Source organism: Mastacembelus armatus, chromosome 14 (assembly GCF_900324485.2).
Source record: "Mastacembelus armatus chromosome 14, fMasArm1.2, whole genome shotgun sequence".
Lineage (NCBI taxonomy): Eukaryota > Metazoa > Chordata > Actinopteri > Synbranchiformes > Mastacembelidae > Mastacembelus > Mastacembelus armatus.
In genome coordinates, this window is record NC_046646.1 from 11,526,305 (window position 1) to 11,545,958 (window position 19,654).

The 19,654-nt window shown below is 38.8% G+C and overlaps 3 protein-coding genes across 4 annotated transcripts; 2 read left to right on the forward strand and 1 right to left on the reverse strand.

The window, feature by feature from the left end:
- Positions 1-11: 11 nt before the first annotated feature.
- lipia (lipase, member Ia) lies at positions 12-5,555 on the reverse strand. The gene is made up of 11 exons (XM_026327822.2): positions 5,436-5,555; positions 4,837-4,895; positions 3,322-3,692; positions 3,119-3,227; positions 2,473-2,574; positions 2,237-2,326; positions 1,958-2,125; positions 1,703-1,792; positions 772-880; positions 485-658; positions 12-375 (listed from the first exon to the last, which is right to left on the reverse strand). Exons 2-11 carry the CDS (start codon positions 4,892-4,894, stop codon positions 291-293), a joined length of 1,356 nt encoding a protein of 451 aa, XP_026183607.1. The 5' UTR covers position 4,895; positions 5,436-5,555; the 3' UTR covers positions 12-290.
- A 1,176-nt stretch (positions 5,556-6,731) lies between these two features.
- Positions 6,732-10,899, forward strand: LOC113142971 (choline-phosphate cytidylyltransferase B-like). Its single transcript, XM_026328368.1, has 8 exons — positions 6,732-6,994; positions 8,229-8,328; positions 8,740-8,856; positions 9,033-9,184; positions 9,286-9,364; positions 9,453-9,595; positions 9,678-9,866; positions 10,615-10,899. The coding sequence occupies exons 1-8, from the start codon at positions 6,917-6,919 to the stop codon at positions 10,852-10,854; spliced, it is 1,098 nt and encodes a 365-aa protein (XP_026184153.1). The 5' UTR covers positions 6,732-6,916; the 3' UTR covers positions 10,855-10,899.
- An 858-nt stretch (positions 10,900-11,757) lies between these two features.
- On the forward strand, positions 11,758-19,336 carry LOC113143539 (palmitoyltransferase ZDHHC20-like). 2 transcript variants are annotated; one of them, XM_026329227.1, is made up of 12 exons: positions 11,758-11,894; positions 13,455-13,481; positions 13,634-13,728; positions 13,858-13,978; positions 14,522-14,591; positions 14,843-14,875; positions 15,042-15,162; positions 15,861-15,993; positions 16,075-16,201; positions 17,109-17,195; positions 17,284-17,363; positions 17,510-19,336. In XM_026329227.1, the coding sequence occupies exons 1-12, from the start codon at positions 11,777-11,779 to the stop codon at positions 17,551-17,553; spliced, it is 1,056 nt and encodes a 351-aa protein (XP_026185012.1). In that variant the 5' UTR covers positions 11,758-11,776; the 3' UTR covers positions 17,554-19,336. The 2 variants fall into 2 exon arrangements, with proteins under 2 accessions (XP_026185012.1, XP_026185013.1); XM_026329228.1 differs by lacking the exon at positions 11,758-11,894 and adding an exon at positions 11,914-12,035.
- Positions 19,337-19,654: the final 318 nt, after the last annotated feature.

Below are 19,654 nucleotides of genomic sequence, written 5' to 3' on the forward strand. Positions count from 1 at the left end.
TGGGGTGATGTGCTATGTAAAAAATAAAAAATCCTATCCCTTCAGGTAAAATCATTGAAAAAACATACATATTATTTACAATAAAATTTAAAGTAAAATATCACATTTCATTTTCAGATGACAATCACATTGGCTGATATTTGGCTCTCACCTTGCTGCTTATTGATGTGCTTTATTTGCAGTCTATGTTGTTTTCCTGTACAACCCCTGAGGAAACGAATGATCAGCTGAATCTCTTCCAACATCGCCATGTGACATGTATCTCATGTGACATGGAGAGAGATTTTGTCTCAAAAGTTGGATTCTTCACAGGGAATTGGCCTGAAGGTGACCTCTTCGTTGTCCTTAAGAAGAAGATCATATCGACAGAGAGGCCTGCAAAGCAAGGTAAGTAGGGGATTACTTATACACTGAAAATGGCTGAAATTGTGTATTAAATAGGTCAGATTTCTTAAAAATCATGTAAAGTGTATAGATTGTTTACCTCTGCTCGTGTTCCAGATTTGTGAGACGGATTCGGAGAACACGGAGCTTATATTTGGGACTACATGTATTCCCATTAGAGAATTTGAGAGACATCTTTTCCACCGACTGAATGTTTTTGCCAACCTGAGCCAACATCTTGGTCTCTGTGTACTCCCTGAACTTTGATGCTTTACTGATGAAAATAGATATATAAAAGATAAATGTTACTGAGTGGAAAGCAGAGGACAAGGAAAAGTCATAACGCAATGTTGGTACTTTTAGGTACAGAATAGTGAAAAGACTTACTGATTAATGGATGCCACTGCTTCTGTACCATTATAATGAAGTTTAGCAGTAATGTATCCCGAGCGTTCATCCTTGTTCCATACCATCACGTCCAACAGGTAGTTTGTCACTGAGAGAAGACATTGTATTTTTAATTCAAAAATATATCAGGCATTAGAAACATAGACTGTCATTAGAAACTGTGGGAGGAAACTGGAACATCCAGAGAAAATCCACACACAATCAACCTTCTTGCTGTGAGGCAACAGTGCTAACCCCTGCACCTTGAGGCCGCCCTCCACTCAAATTGTTTTTTAGATTTTATTTTCCCTGAATTTCTGTCAAGTTGCATTTCCAGCTTAAAGGAAAGGCTGCAAAAATGAAAGAAAAGGGCAAATGTTGACTTTTCCTGCAATACTGCTCTACTGATTAGAGACAAGGGACGCTTTGAGAACACATTTCTGGTTGGTTGTTCAGGTTGTCATATATTGTCTTAGATTTTATTTGTTAATTTTTTAACTTTTCTAGTGTTTCTGCAACATTACTTAAGGAGCTACTGTTAATTTTATGTTTTTTATATAATTTAATAAAATCCAGATATTCCTTTTATTTTGAACAATCATATGCATTTTCTTAAACTTAGAATGAGCCTTTTAAATCTACATAGGGAGCAGGTCTCCCTTTATAGAGGCAGACATACTGCCATGCCAGGATTATACAGTAGCCCAGAAAGGACAAACCAAACACTGGCTCTAGACAGGAAATTGTGTTTTGTTTTAAAAGTGACAGTCACCGTACCCTCCCCTGTGCCTGAAATGGGGTGTGGGTCCTGCTCAGAAAGTTGCATTCTGCAATCTCACCACAAAATGTGTCACATTTTACACACTGCACCTTTAAGTTTCTGTCCAGTTTTTATTCTTTTGATTGCTTTTTTAAATGTTGTGCTACTTACTGCAGAATGGAGTTTTTGCAGTTGTTGAAAAATAAGCTTTTGTTTGGCCCAGCCTCACCAGGATGTCCTTCCACCTTACGACATCATAGCCTGTATTCGAGAGAACCAACTGCATCAGGTCTGCAATAACACACTGTAACCACTGGAGAAATCAATGAATATGTGGCTATATATCAATATGTTTAATTTTGAAGAGTAAAAAACAAACAAATATATTTAAAAAACATGTCATTTTTTTTCCTAACTGGTACCAACCAAAGACAGGACATCCTGCGGCACCAAACTGGTCACAGCTCACACAGTCACCATCCAGAAAATCTTTGTAGGAGGAGCAGGGATAGGCTGTACTGGAGCATGTCCTATTCACAGACTCAATGTAGAGCAACACTGATCTCTGGTGGTCACACTTGAAATAGGCTCCTCCTGTATAGTAGTAAGTCAGAAATGGGATTGTTATCATCTTGTTGAAAGGCTTAGAACACAAGTTCCACCCTCATTACATCTATCCATCTGTGTACATATCTAAAAGCTTACCACTAAAGATGGTTTTTGGGCACCCAGGTTGGTCTGTTCCTCCATTTGCATAGAAATCAATGTGGCCCAGAGGTTCTCTAAAGCCCAGGGCTGTAAACAAGCAGATGCCACATGAAAAGAAAAAAAATAAATAAATAAATTCAATCGACTGCCTTTATATATAATAGTTACTGTATGTAACAAATTTAAACCACTTATAACTAAATACACAAATATATAATACAGCATTAACTAACCATCTATATCTGTGTGCAGGACATCTACGAACTGGGCGTCTGTGGGGTCCAGTCGTTCGTTTGGAGGATTGCCTTTAAATTGAGGCCCAGCAGGATCCAGAGCTGCAAACATCACATCAGTTGGTCTCAGCTTTGACTTTATTCCCAAGCAACCAAACTGGCACATGGGAGCGCAAAATAGCAGACTTGGGCAAACATTACTGTAAATGTTATCACTAAACTCTCTGCTGATAAAGAATCACTACAGATGCCTAAACATGTTTTTCATTTCTATATTTCCCTGACACTGCAGGCACTGTGGAGAGGATTTTCTGCTTTCACCTAAAAGTCTCTCCACAGGGGCTTTAGGTGAAGTGATCCAAATTGGCATGATTTTTCATACCTCCTGCCCAGAGAGACAAAACCTGAACCAGGATGCATTACTAACATATGTGATTGAAGTTTAAATAAAGTTCACATCATGATATTGCTGGATGAATTGAACAATGACAATTTCTATATAAAATCACACAGAACACACAAAAACTCTACCACTGTATTTCACAGCTCATACATTTAGTATTGTGACTTCCAGTTCAGAGTTTGTTAAATGTGGATCACATAGTGAAGCTGAGCAAAACCGAAGCGGAGCATCTGCCACTCTTACCTGTTATTCTACCAATTGTCCCATTCAGGTTAGTGCCTACAAAGCCTGATATATGAGCTCCTAGACTGACGCCGATCATGTGGATGGAGCTCAGAGAGGCACCATGTTCCTGGAAAGATCAGTCATTAGTCTTATAACATCCATTACTTGTCTGTTTAGACACAGCACTGATGGTCACAGAAAGTGTAAGATACAGCTCATACCTCCATGTTTTTAATAAAAGCGGTGAGGTTGGCAGCTGCCTTCTTTGTGTTTTCCACTGACTTTAAATAGTTCAGATTAGCAGCTCCGTGGTTCCAGTCCACTAATATGACATTCATGTCTTTCCTGTGCAGCAGCAGCTGTGTCAACTTCTTCACCCAAATTGGTGGAGATCCTGTGGGCCGATACCCATGAATGATGAAGGTGGTGGGGTTGGACAGGTTGAAATGAGGATGGGCAGACAGGTTGGTGTGGGACATGAGTGTACCACAGTCGATACTTTCCCTGGTGTACAGCAACAACCTAATTTTGAGGGTGGTGCCAAAGAATGCATGACCGAAGTTTAGATCTGTAAATGTAGCACATTTTCTAGCTGGGAGTGAGGACAAGAAAAAAAAGAAAGAGCAGAAAAAGGGACAGAGAAGAAGAAGTAAGTCACAGTCATTTTGATCTTACAAGATTGTATGTCCCTTAAATACTTAATGACTTGACTTGCCATCCAAAGTTTCTGCCATCATCAGTGACATACAGAAATTTCCATATGACTCACAATTGTAGTAGTGAACGCAATTCTACGGTGAAACTGTTTTTACACAACTTACTAGTAATGCCTACTACAAAGGCACGTCATGAACAAGTTCAACTGGGAAGGCAGACAAGAAGTCAGCACAAAGATTTATTCATGGAACTGACATTTAATAGTAGTGTCAAAGTTTGTGAACCAATTCACACACAGTATACGCAGCAGCATGCAATCAGAGAGACTAAGAACAGCAGAAGATGTGGTTATAACAAACCATAAGCGCATCCACATCCCATGTTACAAATCACACTTGCAGGTGTCACAAACATGTGACAGTGAGCAAATGACTGTAAATAATATTGTCTACAACAACCCAACCCTCAGTGACATTTTATGACATTTTACAATCGGATCTATCTGATACTCAAGTACAATAGATTTTGTTAATGCCACCAACCAAACTACATGACAGCAGAGCCAAGTTACCAATAACACTTAAATCATTCATTACTCATCTCTAGTTCGACATCAGTCTGCTAATAAATGAGTGTTCACGACATGACAAAGATTTTATCTGAACTGGTTGTGAGAGTTAGACTTATCATTTTCTTCTACCCAACCTGAGGTCATGTAAACCTTTAATCACAGACAGAATATACAGAAGGGGAGAGTTATAGGTTTATGTTTTAGAAATGTTCACATTAGCTGTTCTCCACAACCGTTACAGAACAGATGTGAATCCCAATTTACATAAATCTCCTAACCAAGGCTGCATACTGTACTGCTGAGAGCCCTGTTTAACTCGAAAAACCATCATCTTTGTTTTCCTACTAAATTTCAGTTCCTCAAATGTTCTTTCATTATTTCTCTACAACTTCTGATGAAAATGAGTAACTGTCTGTGTGGGTGTGTGTGTGTGTACCTAGTGTATGTGCACAGCGCTAAGATGTAAAATACAACATTTACATTTTAAGTGTTATGTTTTAGGCCTCACCTTTGCATGTCTGAAGAATTACCAGCAGGACCGGTGTCAGATATTGCCACAGGAACATGCTTTATACCAGCAACAAGCAAATAAGCAAAAAGGATTTGTCAAAATTAGACCATTACACCAAACCTTATTAGTCTGACAATATTTGGCACATAATAATGTATATTACTTGCATCACCAAATCAGCCAGTTATCAGAAAATAAATACAACACAGCCCTAACCCCCCCCCCCAAGGAATCAGTTCTATATTCACAGACTATTCAGCTCTGGAGGACAGACCTAACTCGACTGAAGCAAAGAGATTAGTTACTTATCTACTTATCTCCCAGTCTAATGAAACTGTGGTGATGAATGTGTAAGCAAACCTGATTTACATTGCAGTAAAACTATTTTTTATGGCTCCACCTGTTGTTATCAATCTCCGCCAATGACACTCTGATCATAAGTAAAATCTGCAGAAATCCCAGTGGGTTTGAAGACCCTGGTCTATCTCTGGCTGATTTTCTTCTGCTTCGAGAGTCAGCTCATGTTTACTGAGTGTACAATGTTTTCATTAGTATAAGATGAGTGTAAGATGTCTTGATTGGTATCTGAGTCTTACCTTTGCTGCAGGATAATATTTCCTGTTGTGCTGCGTCAAATGTCCAGAATATTACAGGTTATCATCTGTCTGTAACTCCACATATTTGGGCAGTATTCAGAGATCAGGAAGTGAAAGGACAAAAAGCAAAGCAATAAACCCGCCCTGTATGCCCTCGCAGATAACCACACCCCCTGAGACAGGTCACTGTTCACAGGTGGAAAATTCCTGTGTAGTCACTCCTGGTTTCTGTGTAGTTAAACTGGTTTTATGACTATTTTGTGTGCGTCTCTCTTTAACTTAAGTTGAACCTGTGAAAACAACAAGCCTCTGCTTGCACATGGTGAAAGAATGAAAGGTAAAGCATGTGTTTGACATTGCCAAAAAACATTTGTAGAAAGAAATATTTCACCCAAAAACTTCAAAGTCTGTCTAAACTCCACCGACATTCGTAAGAAGTTGCACAATTTGTGCCCCATAATTAAAACTCAATATTTTCCCACATTATATTATAATCAGTTAAAATAAAGATATCAGCTTTATATTTCATAGTTTTCATCCTTACAAATGCTTTTAAGTAGGTTCTACAAATGTACATGTCTTAGAAAATGGTGTATAATGATTACAGTTTGCTGAAATGAGTGTGTCGGCCCAATTTCATGATAATCCACTTGCAATTTTACTTGAAAACCACAAACGCCACAAGTCAGGGGATTCCCAAAATCAGTAAGCTTCATCCTCTTTGGCCATCCAAGAGTTTAGCCTGAACTAAGTGCTGAAATGACTGACCAAAGTATTTTTAACTGCTAGTATAGTTTATAGTGTTTTAGAGTTCTAAAATACGTTTCATGTGCTTTCATGCATTTCAAATTTAGTATAATATGATTTGTGTGATTGTTTTAGACAGTATATCTGTATTCAGTCTTTCACAACAGGTTTAAACTGCAGCAAGTGCTATAATGTACAGTATGTCAGTACTTTTACAGTGCACCCGAACTGTATCCACAGAAGAAATCCGATTCTCAAACATGTGACAGCTTTGGGAAATGTTGGGACATATTATGTTTGGTTTCCCTCTGTGTTTGGTTCCAAAGGCTGCCAGTGTAAAAGCTTTGGCCACTCAGTTTTATAGCTGATTTTACTCAGATTCTCTCTACATAGCAGCCTGTGCACTGGTGGCAGCCTGTGTTCTCTGCATGTCCCCGTCTGGGACGAAATGTGAGGAAAGTTTCAAAACATGAGTTTCACATTCACTTCTATCTGGACTCTTGCAACAGGGTTTACTACCCTGTTGCTTCAGGCTTCAGTGTTGCCACATTAAGAAAAGAAAGGACCTCACCAGTTCAGTATTGATGACAAGTGTAATCAACATGCCTGAGTAACTTTACCAGAGCAACTTGAACTTTGTTCACTATATTCTCCCGTCATCAGGGGCGGGCAGGCCAATGGGATGTATGCTTTATAACATACACAGGCTTTGAAATTGCCCCTGTTCGCTGACCATGGCAAGAAGGAGAAGAGGCAGAGGCAGCACCGTCCAACAACAACATGCCCCACAGAACAAAAGAGGCCCTCGCAGGGTAAGTCCTCTTTATGGTTATTCATAACAGAGTCACTTAAAGTCCCACAAATAGGACTGTGGTTGTCCTAAATAATTTAACATGAAATAATATGAGACCGGATTGATGGTGAACACACCTGAAATAAGAACATAGATATAAGTGGAGTTAAATCATCGTTATTTGATGTGAGAGGCTATGAACATTGCAAAAATAAATGTTTTCCCTGTCCTTATTTGAGTTGTGCAAGGGAGCAGAGAGCTGATTGGAATGATGCATGACTCACATGTTTATGTCTGCAATATACTACAGTAATGCAGGATTATTCTAAGCAACTGGGAGTCATTCTTTAATTAGAAATAATTTTTGTGGAAATACTTTTTATTACTGTAAATCCACCAAATAACTGGGAGTCCTACAGTCTAAAATGTAATTGCATGCTCATTATATTTATCACTTCTGTCTTAATTATTGAGACATATGAAGGCCTGTATGCATGTTGGCTACTTACTTACAAACATAATGTGGAAAATTGCTTCTAACTGTAAGGACAAAGAGAAAAGTATTAAGAAGAAATTGAACAGTGGTAAAATGATCTGCATTCACAAAGTTCAATAAAGAACATACAGCACAGGAAACACCAGAGATTTCAAGCAGAACAAGAGTTCAAAGTATACCTTCCAACACAGCAGATAAAGCTGCGTATATGTATCTACACACAACACAAAGTCCATGAAATATCAAGACACTTATTACTCGATAGATTATCCACAACTGTCTTGATGATTTTATCAAGCTTATCATCTTTTGATATTTTTTTTAATGCCAGCTCTAGAGAGGATCCCCCAAAATTAACAGGAGCTTATAGTTCATCAAAATAACCTATAAAATAATAGCCAATAAAATTGTTTGAATTCTATATCCTGCGGTAACACTCTTGTTATGGATATTGTCCTCCTGCATTGTTTTGGTTTTGAATGATATTGTATTTCCCATGATTCCCTGTAACAGTCTTTTCCTCTTACAGTTTCTCGTACTGTAAATGCATATTTGCTAAACTAGAAATGCTATTTTCACTGTGTTGGTGGCATCTTATTCAGTCTATACTTTACCTGTCACCTGATGATGCATGTTGAGATGCTGAACAGGATGAGTGGCTTTAAGAACAAATGAACAGAATTGGATAAAACACACCATATGATCAAATATAACATGTTTATTTGCTTCGCTGTCTCTGTCTTGTTTTGGTGTTCAGGCTCTGCGGGAGCCGGCTGCTTTTGCCAAGTCTACAGGCTGTGAATCAGAGATCCACCATGAAAAGCTGACCATTGGCCAGGCACGGAGGGGCACACCAGGTTGTACTTCTCAATAGTTTTTGTTTCCATTGCTAATTACTGTCTAAAAGTGTCTCCAGAGTTGGTGTATTGCAGCCAGAGGCATGAGGGAATAAAGGAAGACTAACTGGAAAATTAAGATGTTTCATTATGTTGGTATTTGTTAAAATCAGCTTTCCTGTAAAAGACAATTGACATTGTTGTACTGCTAGTTATTATTAGCTGTTTGTGGGTTTGGGATGATTATGCTGAATTCCTCAAGGACCGTGTCATGTATGACAAAGTAGCAACAGAATTAAAGATCTGTATCAGCTGACTGGATATCTGGATCAGCTTCAGAAAGTCATTTCAGGAAATCCCTATAAATTACGATGCTTTCTGTTATGTCATGTTGCTATTAAAACACATGTTTTCATGTTTCTTATTTTGAAGCTCATCGTCCAGTGCGAGTCTACGCTGATGGGATCTTTGATCTTTTTCACTCGGGACATGCTCGAGCTCTGATGCAGGCCAAAAATTTGTTCCCCAACACTTATCTGATAGTGGGAGGTAATATATGGATCTCACTCCCCCTCTCAGAAGCTGACATTAAAATAGTTTAACCCTTTGTGTACAGGTTCATAAAAAAATTCATATGATTTAAATTGTTAGGCTCTGCCAATTTAATTACAGATTATGTCTTTGATTTAATATAAGCCATCACATAAACATCTCTGTGTCTGTAGTCTGCAGTGATGAACTCACCCACAAGTTAAAGGGCTACACAGTGATGACAGAGGATGAACGCTACGAAGCCCTGAGACACTGTCGTTATGTTGATGAGGTGGTACGGGACGCTCCTTGGACCCTAACTGCTGAGTTCCTCGAGAAACATAAGGTCAAAGGTCACACTGGTTCTTATAACATTATAGCTACAGTGACACTGACAGAGATAGCAAATATTCAATCATTCTGAAAGCCGTCATTTTCCACACACAGATTGACTTTGTGGCCCATGATGATATCCCTTACACCTCTGCTGGATCGGAGGATGTTTATAAACACATCAAGGAAGCAGGTGAAGATACACCTAAGAACTCTAGTTGTGGCCTTTCTCGTCTCACTTGAATGAAAATTGTGTTTTATTTCTACACTTTTTTTTTCAGGAATGTTTGTGGCCACCCAGAGGACAGAGGGCATCTCCACATCTGATCTGATCACTCGCATCGTCCGAGACTATGATATCTATGTTCGACGCAACCTGCAGAGAGGCTACACAGCCCAAGAACTAAATGTTGGATTTATTAAGGTAAAAGAAATCACATTTAATGAAATGAAAAAAAAAAGATTTTGAACCTTACCACAATGCAGAAATACTTTGTGTCGTGCAGGAGAAAAAATATCGGCTACAGAACCAGGTGGACAAGATGAAAGAGACAGTCCGTACGGTGGAGGAAAGGTCCAAACACTTTGTCTACAGAGTGGAAGAGAAAAGCCAAGACCTGATCCACAAGTGGGAGGAGAAATCACGAGAAATCATTGGCAACTTCCTGGAGCTCTTTGGACCAGATGGAGCCTGGGCATGTTTCCTTTTACATTAAACCATAGGTCACACTGAAAAAAAAATCCTCTTAATATAATAATTTTTCATTTCTAAGCTAAGTGATGTTATTATACTAGCTTGATAAATCATGATGGCTCTTGATCTTGATTGAATAACTTAAATACATAACTTCCTGGGGTCATACAGTGGAGCCAGTGAAGAAATAACTTTCTTGTTAAACTTCAAAATCATTTTTCCACTTAAAATTTTGAATCTAATGAAACAAACACAATATAATGAGTTAATTAGTGAGCATTAGCAGCGGGTCTGAGGAATTTATTTTGTTACTTTCAAACAAATCCTGACCAGCTGGTTCCTCATGGTTCCGGTCTTTATGCTAAGCTAATCAGTTGCTCATTCCAGTTTTACACTTAATATACAGGTATGAAAATGTTATTGAAAGAAAACACATGAGCAAATTTCACACACACTCCTGCAACAGCACAATTTAGACTTAATGGGTATGGTAGAATCTCCATTGTGGATAAATATTTTGCTTAAAGATGATAAGAACAAGAGCATTCTTATTTCAGATTGGCCTCATTATCGTCATATTTACATGTTTTCTTGGAAATCAAATTTGCCCAAGAGATAGTTGTCTCTGGTTTCATAACATTTTGAGCCAGTCTGTGCAACAAAAAGGTCACAATACATTTCCTCACAAAATAATTCACTGAAGCAACACTACAACACAGTAAAACTCTCCTTTGCCTCTCCTTGTTCAGCATGCGATTCAGGAGCGGAGTGGTCGTATGCTCCAGGCCCTGTCACCCTACTCTTCACCCCGTGGCTCCCCCAGCAACAGTCCCACCAGAGGACGATCGCCTTCTCCTGACTCTTCCCCAGCCTCTGCCTCCCCCACCTCTCTCTCTCCTCCTTCCTCTCCATCCTCCCCTTCACCACGTAAAAAGGGGAACCGCTCCTCTCTGAGGGCTGCCTCCACATACAGTAGACATGTACAATGAGTGGTGTGTTTATTCCCTGAAAAGAACATTAAAAATTTGCTTGGATGTGATTTTTTTTTTCTTGAAAGACGTGATAATCGTGAAGTGATAATCAGTTCAAATGTCCCTGCCATACTTATACCTACAATTTCTGAATAATGATACAGACATAAACAAGTTGACATGCATGACTCCTTAAGCTGCATTATCTTCTTATATTAGATTGTCTGTTGTTATGTTGTGTTGCAGCAATGTTGACCCTGTTCGCCCTTTTCTGGACAAACACTGCGTTGGTTTGCAGGAGCCATCCATTCGGTGGCCCGCACCGTGCTTATGGATTGGGTCCATTCAAATAAATACAGGGGGCTGAGTTTTTACTGAAGTCAGTCTGAACGTTGAATTAACTTACTGTCACTTCACCAAAAAGGTTGGCAGATGGAGTTTCTATAGCTATAACCTGTTTTTAAATGATTCAAATAGACACAAATGAAACAACAAATAATTGTACAATCATGATGAGTAAGTATGGAGCTATTTAAGTTCAAATTAAAACACCACTTTGGTTGGCCTGGGCAAAGTGTCAGTCCAAGCTCCTGTCTACAGAGGGATTACACTTCACCTGAAATCACCCTATTTATGCAGCCAAGCAAAGAGGGTCAGTGGCAAGATGTCCGACTTGTACAGGGCTGATATGTTTAAAAACACTAAAAATATTAATGACATTCACTTGTGCTTTACTATCGAACGAGGCTGCAGTCACACCAAAGCTGAGTGGCGCATACAATAAACAAACCATGATGGTCTAAACTGAGCGCAAAAATAAATATACGACCCCTGCACACAGCCACTTCTGCGCATGCTCCCTTCGGGCGTCTGGGTGTTGTAGTGTATTTGGCTGCATCACTTCACAGACAGGGACTGGACGTCACCCTTAGCAGTAAACATGGCGCCCTCTCATGCTCTGAGGTGCTGTAAACGGGCTCTGAACTGGGTCCCGGTCCTGTTTATCAACCTGGTCATCGGCTGGTCTTATTACGCTTATGTCGTGGAGCTCTGTGTCTGTAAGTACACGCACTTTTAGTCATATTTGGACGCGGCGGTGTCGTTGTTTCACAGTTTCGTGGTTGCCAAGTTTGATAAGCTCGTTGAAGTGAGATTTAAACCATCCCAGGCTGCAGACACAACGTTACGTTAAATCTCAGGTCAGTTATTAGGGTTTTATTTTGTTTTATTCCTCTTTAACTATTCACATACACACGTTCATTCATGACAGCATCGCACACAACCAGAGAATCCTTTTTTTTCTTAGACTGAGTGGGTGTGGGTAGCTTTTACCAATACCAATCGATAATCAATAAGTTGATAAGTGTAGTTATCAACGTTAGATATTACAGAGCCAGGTGACTGTAAAACCTCCTCACACATTATTTGTTGTTAAGTGATGTGCTGTAAAGTTGGCCCTTTTATTTTAAAGCTCCTTTTAGACCCAGCCTGTTTTCACACTTTAAAACTTGTGGTTAAATTATAACTCAACAGATCTAAGTTTACTTCCGGTTGCTGTGTTTTCTAGTATCAGCTGACAAGACTCGAGTCTCTCCACAGTGAAACACATTGATGATTTTAAATGAGTTATTTCTGACTGGAGATGGTCCTTTTCCATACATCTCTTCATGTTTGCTTAATTTTTGACATATTGCATGTATCTGCTTTTTTTGTCTTTGCCAACTGAGCAGATCTTGACAAGTGACAATAATTATTGAATACATTTTAAACTCTTGTCTCCCAGCAAACATTTAGGAAACACTGTGAGATCTTGACATTAATCATAAATAGCGATGGTTATTATTTAACTTGTTGGAGCATAATGTGTTTTTCATTGTTCGAAGATGTAATGAGGTCTGGAAAACAAGGAGGTGGTTTAAACCTTTAAAAGGTCAAAATGCACAAGAAAGCAAAAGCTTTTACTGTGTACCTGTGTTGTTTTCTTGCTGTTAAGTGGAAGTTTAATTGGATTGATCTGTAATTAAATAATTTATGTTAGTTTATGTTCAGTAATGACAGATTGTAAAATTCATAAAATCCAGAAAGATTCAGACAAATGATTGATTCAGAGGAGACATTGAGCCTATTACTCTTTTTTTTTTCATGTCATCTGTTTTACAACTACCATGTTCGTTGTTCAGCAGTGGATAAACTTAAAGATATATTTACTATATGCCTGATTGTGTCTTCGAAACCGAAACAAGCAGTTCAGTGTCGCCAAAGTAGTTCAGTGGACATGGTTATTGTATTGTATTGTATTGTATTGTATGTGTTATTCAGCAGATAGGTACAGTAGGGTCTTTATAGTTTGTTAAGGCTGGAGCTGGTGCTACCATTATCAGCATGTAGACGTACTGTAGTTATGTGTGTAACAGCTGTGGTCAGGACAGGGACATCCCTGCTGCTTAAACAAAGCTCTCTGTTATGGGTGGGTCACTGCTGGCCGTGCCAGGCTGCTGCCACATGGCGTGAGAAAAGGGTGGTGCATGTGTGTGTCTGTGTTTGTGTGTGTGTGTGGTAGGGTAGTAATAAAAACTTTTATTATTGCTCACTATATATTTTATCTCTTCCTTATGTAGATACGATCCCAAATAATGCGGAACGAAGTAAGTGATACCCACACACTTTATTCAATGTCTTTAGTCGTATTATTTATTTATTCATGTTTGATGCTGTAATTCCTCTAATTATTTTATTCATGGATTATGTCAGATACCAGTGTAACCACAAAATCAACTTTTTTTCTCTCTCTCAACAGTCAGCTATTTGGTCATCTTTCACCTGTTTCTCACCATGTTCATATGGTCCTACTGGAAAACTATCTTTTCTAAACCAGCCAGCCCCTCGAAAGCGGTAAGCCAAGAGGGAAAAAAAACGACAACTTGGTGAATATGTATAGAAAGCTCATAATTTAAAAACAAAAACTTGCATGACTGTACAGCATAAGTGCTCGCTAACTCTAGACCTTTCTCCTCCTTTCAGTTTGGTCTGCCCAGAGTAGAGAAGGAAGCGTATGAGAGAGAGGAGCGAGCCGAGGTGCAACAAGAGATTCTTAAGAAAGTGGCGAGGAATTTACCTATATATACGCGCACTGCAGGGGGAGGTGAGGCTTTCACCACAGCAGCAGCTCAAAACAAACACCCAGTGGTTTCATGAAGGCAGACCACCAGGGAAAAGTGTGTAGTAACTGTTGTCACTGTTGTCAAACACAACAGGAAGCAGGAAGGACAGAAACATTTCCTCATCTTATTCTGTTCATGTTTGTCATTCACATGCACAACATTAATCAAGCAACGAAAAGACAATTGCATAAGCGTCTTACTTCATTGTGTCTTCTCCTTTTGGATAAAGGTGCTACACTGTTTAAAACTTTCTAAAGCAAGATACTGTTTGACATTATGAGATGTGTTTTCTTTGTTAATGCAAGTCAGACTCATCTGTGTTGTGTTGGTAGAGCTTCATGTATCAGGGGGTGTCTCACCTGGCTCTTGTACTCCATGCTGTCACGTAAATGGTTCCACAGGGACATTTGATAAATATTGTCTTCCACATACACTGTGATGGTGCTGTCCTTTGTGTTTGGTTGTTAAAAGCCCTACTTCTACAGCAGATCTTTAATTATTCTGCTTTCGTTTTCTCTAAGCAGCTGTCCGATACTGCAACCCCTGCCAGGTCATCAAACCTGACCGCTGCCACCACTGTTCAACCTGTGAAATGTGAGTGTTTATCTATTGGTACTGTATAAGGTTCATTCTCTCATGTTTTTCCTTCATGTTCTCCCATAGGAAAAGATGTGTTTAAACTAATCCTCACTGATTTTATGTTCCCAAACATTCAATTAATTATTCCAAACATTTCTGCCTGCAAAAAAAAAACATGAACTACAACTTCTTGTAATCGACAGGAGAGAAAATGCACGTGTTGTCCTGAATTACTAATGGGAAATATGTTTTCCTCATTCTTCAAGGTGTGTGCTGAAAATGGATCATCACTGCCCCTGGTATGCTTTTCTCACTTCAGTACACATTTAAGCTGTTTTTATTTCATCATGATCTGCCATGCTGTGCTGTCCATACGTTTTACTAATCTTTATTGTAATTTCAGTCAATTATCTCCAGGCAATTAGTATTTCATTTTTAGTCCCCTGTTGTCATGGTGTCTTTCAGGGTGAATAACTGTGTTGGATTCTCAAACTACAAGTACTTTGTCTTGTTCTTGGCCTATGCCGCACTCTACTGTGCAGTAATTTGTGCTACAGTCATCCAGTATTTCATCAAATTCTGGACTGTAAGTACAAATTCATGCTCTTCTTTTTTTAATTGGCATCTTCTTGTGTGTGTGAATGCTTTGTCTCATTGCAGTTCAATGGAGGTAGTCATAAAATCTTTAGTTTTACTTTTGGTGGTCAAACACCTTGAGTGAATCATTAACGTTTTTTTTTTTTTAATGATAGAAATATCAGCATATTGGCCAAAAAAACATAGGTATGAATTAAAAGGATTATTGAATATTGTTTATGATTTAATAGTATTGAAAGTGGAGTCAGGGTGTTGTGAAGCATGTGATGTAGCCACCTACTGACTGCATCGTAAGACCTCGAATGGTCTGGTTACAAAAGTGTCACTGTGGTTCACAAGTGTCACGTGATCACTTATTAGGGTATAGGGCTCTGCGTGAGACAATGGCTCCTATCACATAGTCCAACAGTGAAGGAGTATATTGTGTTATAGTAAAAAATACTATTAGTATTTATTATAGTTAGTATTAGTAAAATTCTTAAGACTTTGGTGAGTGATGCGTCCTATTACTTTTTCTATCCAGTGTAAGATGAGCTGTTGTAATGAGGCTACAAGATCAGGTTTAATTTTTTTTTTTTTTCAGAACTTTGGTAAAGATGACTTGACATGGGGAAAAGAAATATTGTTTTTATAAAATATTCATGTTGTGTACTTTTTTAATTAACTTATTTTTTCTCCTCCCTGAAGAAAGAGCTGCCTGAAACGCACGCCAAATTCCACATCTTGTTCCTGTTTTTTGTGGCGGCCCTCTTCTTTATCAGTGTCCTGTCACTGCTCAGCTACCATCTGTGGCTTGTGGGAAAGAACAGGACCACTATAGGTAACTAAATAAATACAGTATGTAATTTAATTTAGCTGCTTGTTTTATTTTGAATCCTTACTAACTTCAGTTTCCTTTCAGAGGCTTTTAGGGCTCCTGTCTTTACCAATGGTCCAGACAAAAATGGATTCTCTCTCGGGTTTAGCAGAAACGTGGCTGAGGTGTTTGGAGACCAAGCAAAGCACTGGATTTTTCCTGTATACTCAAGGTGAGTCTAACCGTAGATATCAGTCGCCTCAGCAATCACAGGGAAGCAAATAACTAAGCAGACTCCACTGTCTATACTCTCATTCTAGTGTTAGTGTTGAAGCTATTTTGACTCACTGGTGAAAATAAGAAAGTGTAGTTCCAAAAACTACAATTAAATCTGAATCTATCTCAGAAATCAGAAATAGGTTTATTGCCCAATACGTGAGGGGTTCACATTATAAGGAATTTGTTTTGGTGAGATGGTGCATACATAGAGCATAGACATGACGAGTTACAAATAACATATAATAAGTGTCCTAAATAAGCAGCATAGATAAAATAAAGTAAGGTGCAGTGAAATAAAAGATACTGTATACGTATTACTTTTCTTATTTACAAGGTGAATTTACAGAAGAGCAACACAGTGTGGCTAAGTAGTGCAGTGGGATAACAGTGCAAAAGTCATCAGGTGGATGACAGGAACAAGGTACGGTGACTGTGCCAAAGTGACAGAGCAGAGCAGTGTTGTTTGGAGTTAATGAGTCTGATGGCAGATTGGAAGAAGCTTTTTTTATGGCGTGAGGTTCTAGTCCGAGTGGACCGTAACCTCCTGCCTGAGGGAAGTGGCACAAAGAGTCCATGTCCAGGGTGAGAGGGATCAGCTGTGATTTGCATCCACAAACTTAACCAGCTTGACAGACTGGTGGTCAGAGGTGCAGAGGGGAAAGTACATAGTCTTGGGGGGTTCCGGTGCTGATGGTCCGAGTGTCGGAGACATTCTTCCCTAGCCTCACGTGCTGCCTCCTATCTGTTAGGAAGTCAGTGAACCACAGACAGATGGAGTCAGGCACGTTCAGCGGAGACAGCTTTTCATGAAGGAGAACCTAATATGTTAACTAAGGCTTTTTTTATCTCTGTTTTATCAGTTTGGGAGATGGCCATTCATTTCTTGCCAGACTGGTACACATAGATCCTGAACAAGCGAACAGTGTGTTACAGCAAAATGGAAAAAGGCTAGTAGGTTTTTTTTCCCCACAAATATTAAACCTTTTTCTTTCCAGTTTTGTTTGCTGGGTGTTAATTTTTTATGTGTAATTACAGCCTTGCTGATGGAGAGACCAACCTTTCTGTGCATGGTAACAACATACAACACACTGCGGACGATAGCAAAGAGAAAGTTGGTGTGTTGCTGAAGCTTTTTTCACATTTTAATTTTCTTGTCATTATCTCAAATATAGAAACTGTTCATCCTAATGACTTTTCTGCTCAAAAAGCAACACTTTTTCTTCTTTTCTTTAAACATGTCTCGCTACTTGTTTTGTTTCAGATGAAGGCCAGATGGTCTCTGTGACAGTGGAGAGTGAGCCATAGCCATAGGTATGCAGACATGAATAATGTGAAGTTTTGCTGCTGTGTTTATTTGTACTTTCTTGGCTGTCGGGGAAGTTCACAGCCTTAAACCAGGAGCATCAGCACCTCCACAGGAACCATCTGCCACCTTCATTTTAACCTCAATACTGTAACCTCCAGCAACATGCCTGTGGATTCTTGTATGTTCGCACATACACCAAATAGACCATGCTTCATTTAACTAGCACCACAGCAATATTTTCATGGCAGCAAAGACTGTACAGTGACCTTGCAGACTGCACTACACAATTTAGAGGTATTGTCTTTGTCTTTGAAAGTCTTTGTTTTGACCCAAAGACATTAAAATAACTGTAGGCAACTTGCAAAGAGGCACTTTGACTGTATTACACCACAGACTTTACTGAGCACATTGAAGTAATGTTTTATGATTGCTGCATCTGAAAAAACTCTGGGATTGCTTTTTTTTCCTCATCAGGGTTAGCCATCTGTGGCCTTCAAGGGCCACTGCCCTGCTTGTTCTAACTATCCCTGCTCTTCCTGGTTCTGATCAGATGCATACACCTGATCCAGGTAGTCAGCAGCAGGTAGGGCAGATCGTTGGGAAATAAGCAGGGCAGTGGCCCTTGAGGACCAGAGTTGGCTACCCTGGTCTACATTGTCTGTTTGTCTACATGGATTAATTACATTATACGTATGAACTAGAGCATCATCCAATGTCAGTATTAGTGAAGCATTAACAACTAAGCTTTGAATCTGGTTGTGTTTGTAGAGCAGCAGGAGCCAGTAAAGTTGAGATTTAAATAAGTTTTACTAAATGTTGAGACATTTGAACACTGTCAGTAGTTTGTGCAATATATTTGATCAGTTTTTAACTCCAAGCACAGTGCAGTTATTAAGACCAGTTTGTCAGTTATCAAAGGTGTACAGGTGTAATTTAGTTCATAGTATACCTTATTGAGAATATTGCAATGACTTTCTGTTTACATGTTTTTTTTTGTATTACAAATTTTAAATGATGGTTAAACAAATGTAAAAAGTGAAGACCAAATAGTTTAACCGCAGTGAGAAAGGCTTCATTTCCTTCTAAATAAACAAACAGCCAATAGATCACATATAATTCACAGTAATTATCAATGATGCTGCCATTTTTTCATTGCACTGTACATATTTGTAACTTGTTTTCAGGCTTAAAAATGAAGCGCATTGTCTTTCATTATTTATTGATTTTATTGCAATAATTTGTTCATATTTATTTTGTTTTTGTGTTTTTTTTAAAGAGTTAGAGAGATACTCATCTGTCCACACCATATTTTCATTCTCTCAGTCAAACCTTTGCTACTGTATGGCCCAGCTGTTTGTTTTTAAATATTCAGAGCCTTGAATATGAATGCTGAGGATCAAGCTGTGAATCTGGAAAGCAAAGAGCATGAAATGAAAGCACAATAAAAGCCGTTAAAAGATCGTGATAATGGCTGGGGACATTTGATCCACTGTGTCCTTGCATTGAAACCAGAAAAGATGATAAGGGGCACTTTTATATACCAATGATGAATAAGTGTCAAAGTAAATGCTACTCTTTGTGCTCTTGGCAGATGATTCATTATATTACATTCTTTTTAGTGGAAGTGATGCACAGCTCAGTGGTAGGTTTGCCTGAGTATCACTAGGTGATAATGTGTAGTTATTACTGACTGAGTGGGAACCAATGTGAATGCACTCACAATAGATTAATAATAACTAACTTCTCTGACTGAACCTGACACACAAGAGCTGCTAATGTAGTGGTGCCTTTTTTTTTTTTTTTTTTTTTGTTACTGTGAAAATTATTCATGCAGATTAAGCTACTTTGTTCTGTAACAATAAATGTGAGGTTTGTGTGAGTATTTTAAATAGTGGTTTGCTGTTATTTGGAACTGCTCTGCATCACACATTTCACAACTCACTTTGTGTTCAGATTCTGGTCAAATGATGTTTGGTGTGACTTATATTTAGCCTTCCCAAGCCAGCTATTCATCTTAAGCAGACTTAAGTAATGGTTTGCGCTTGTGAAACAACTTTATCAATAAAATTGTGTATTTCACAAGAGTCCTCAGTAGTAGCC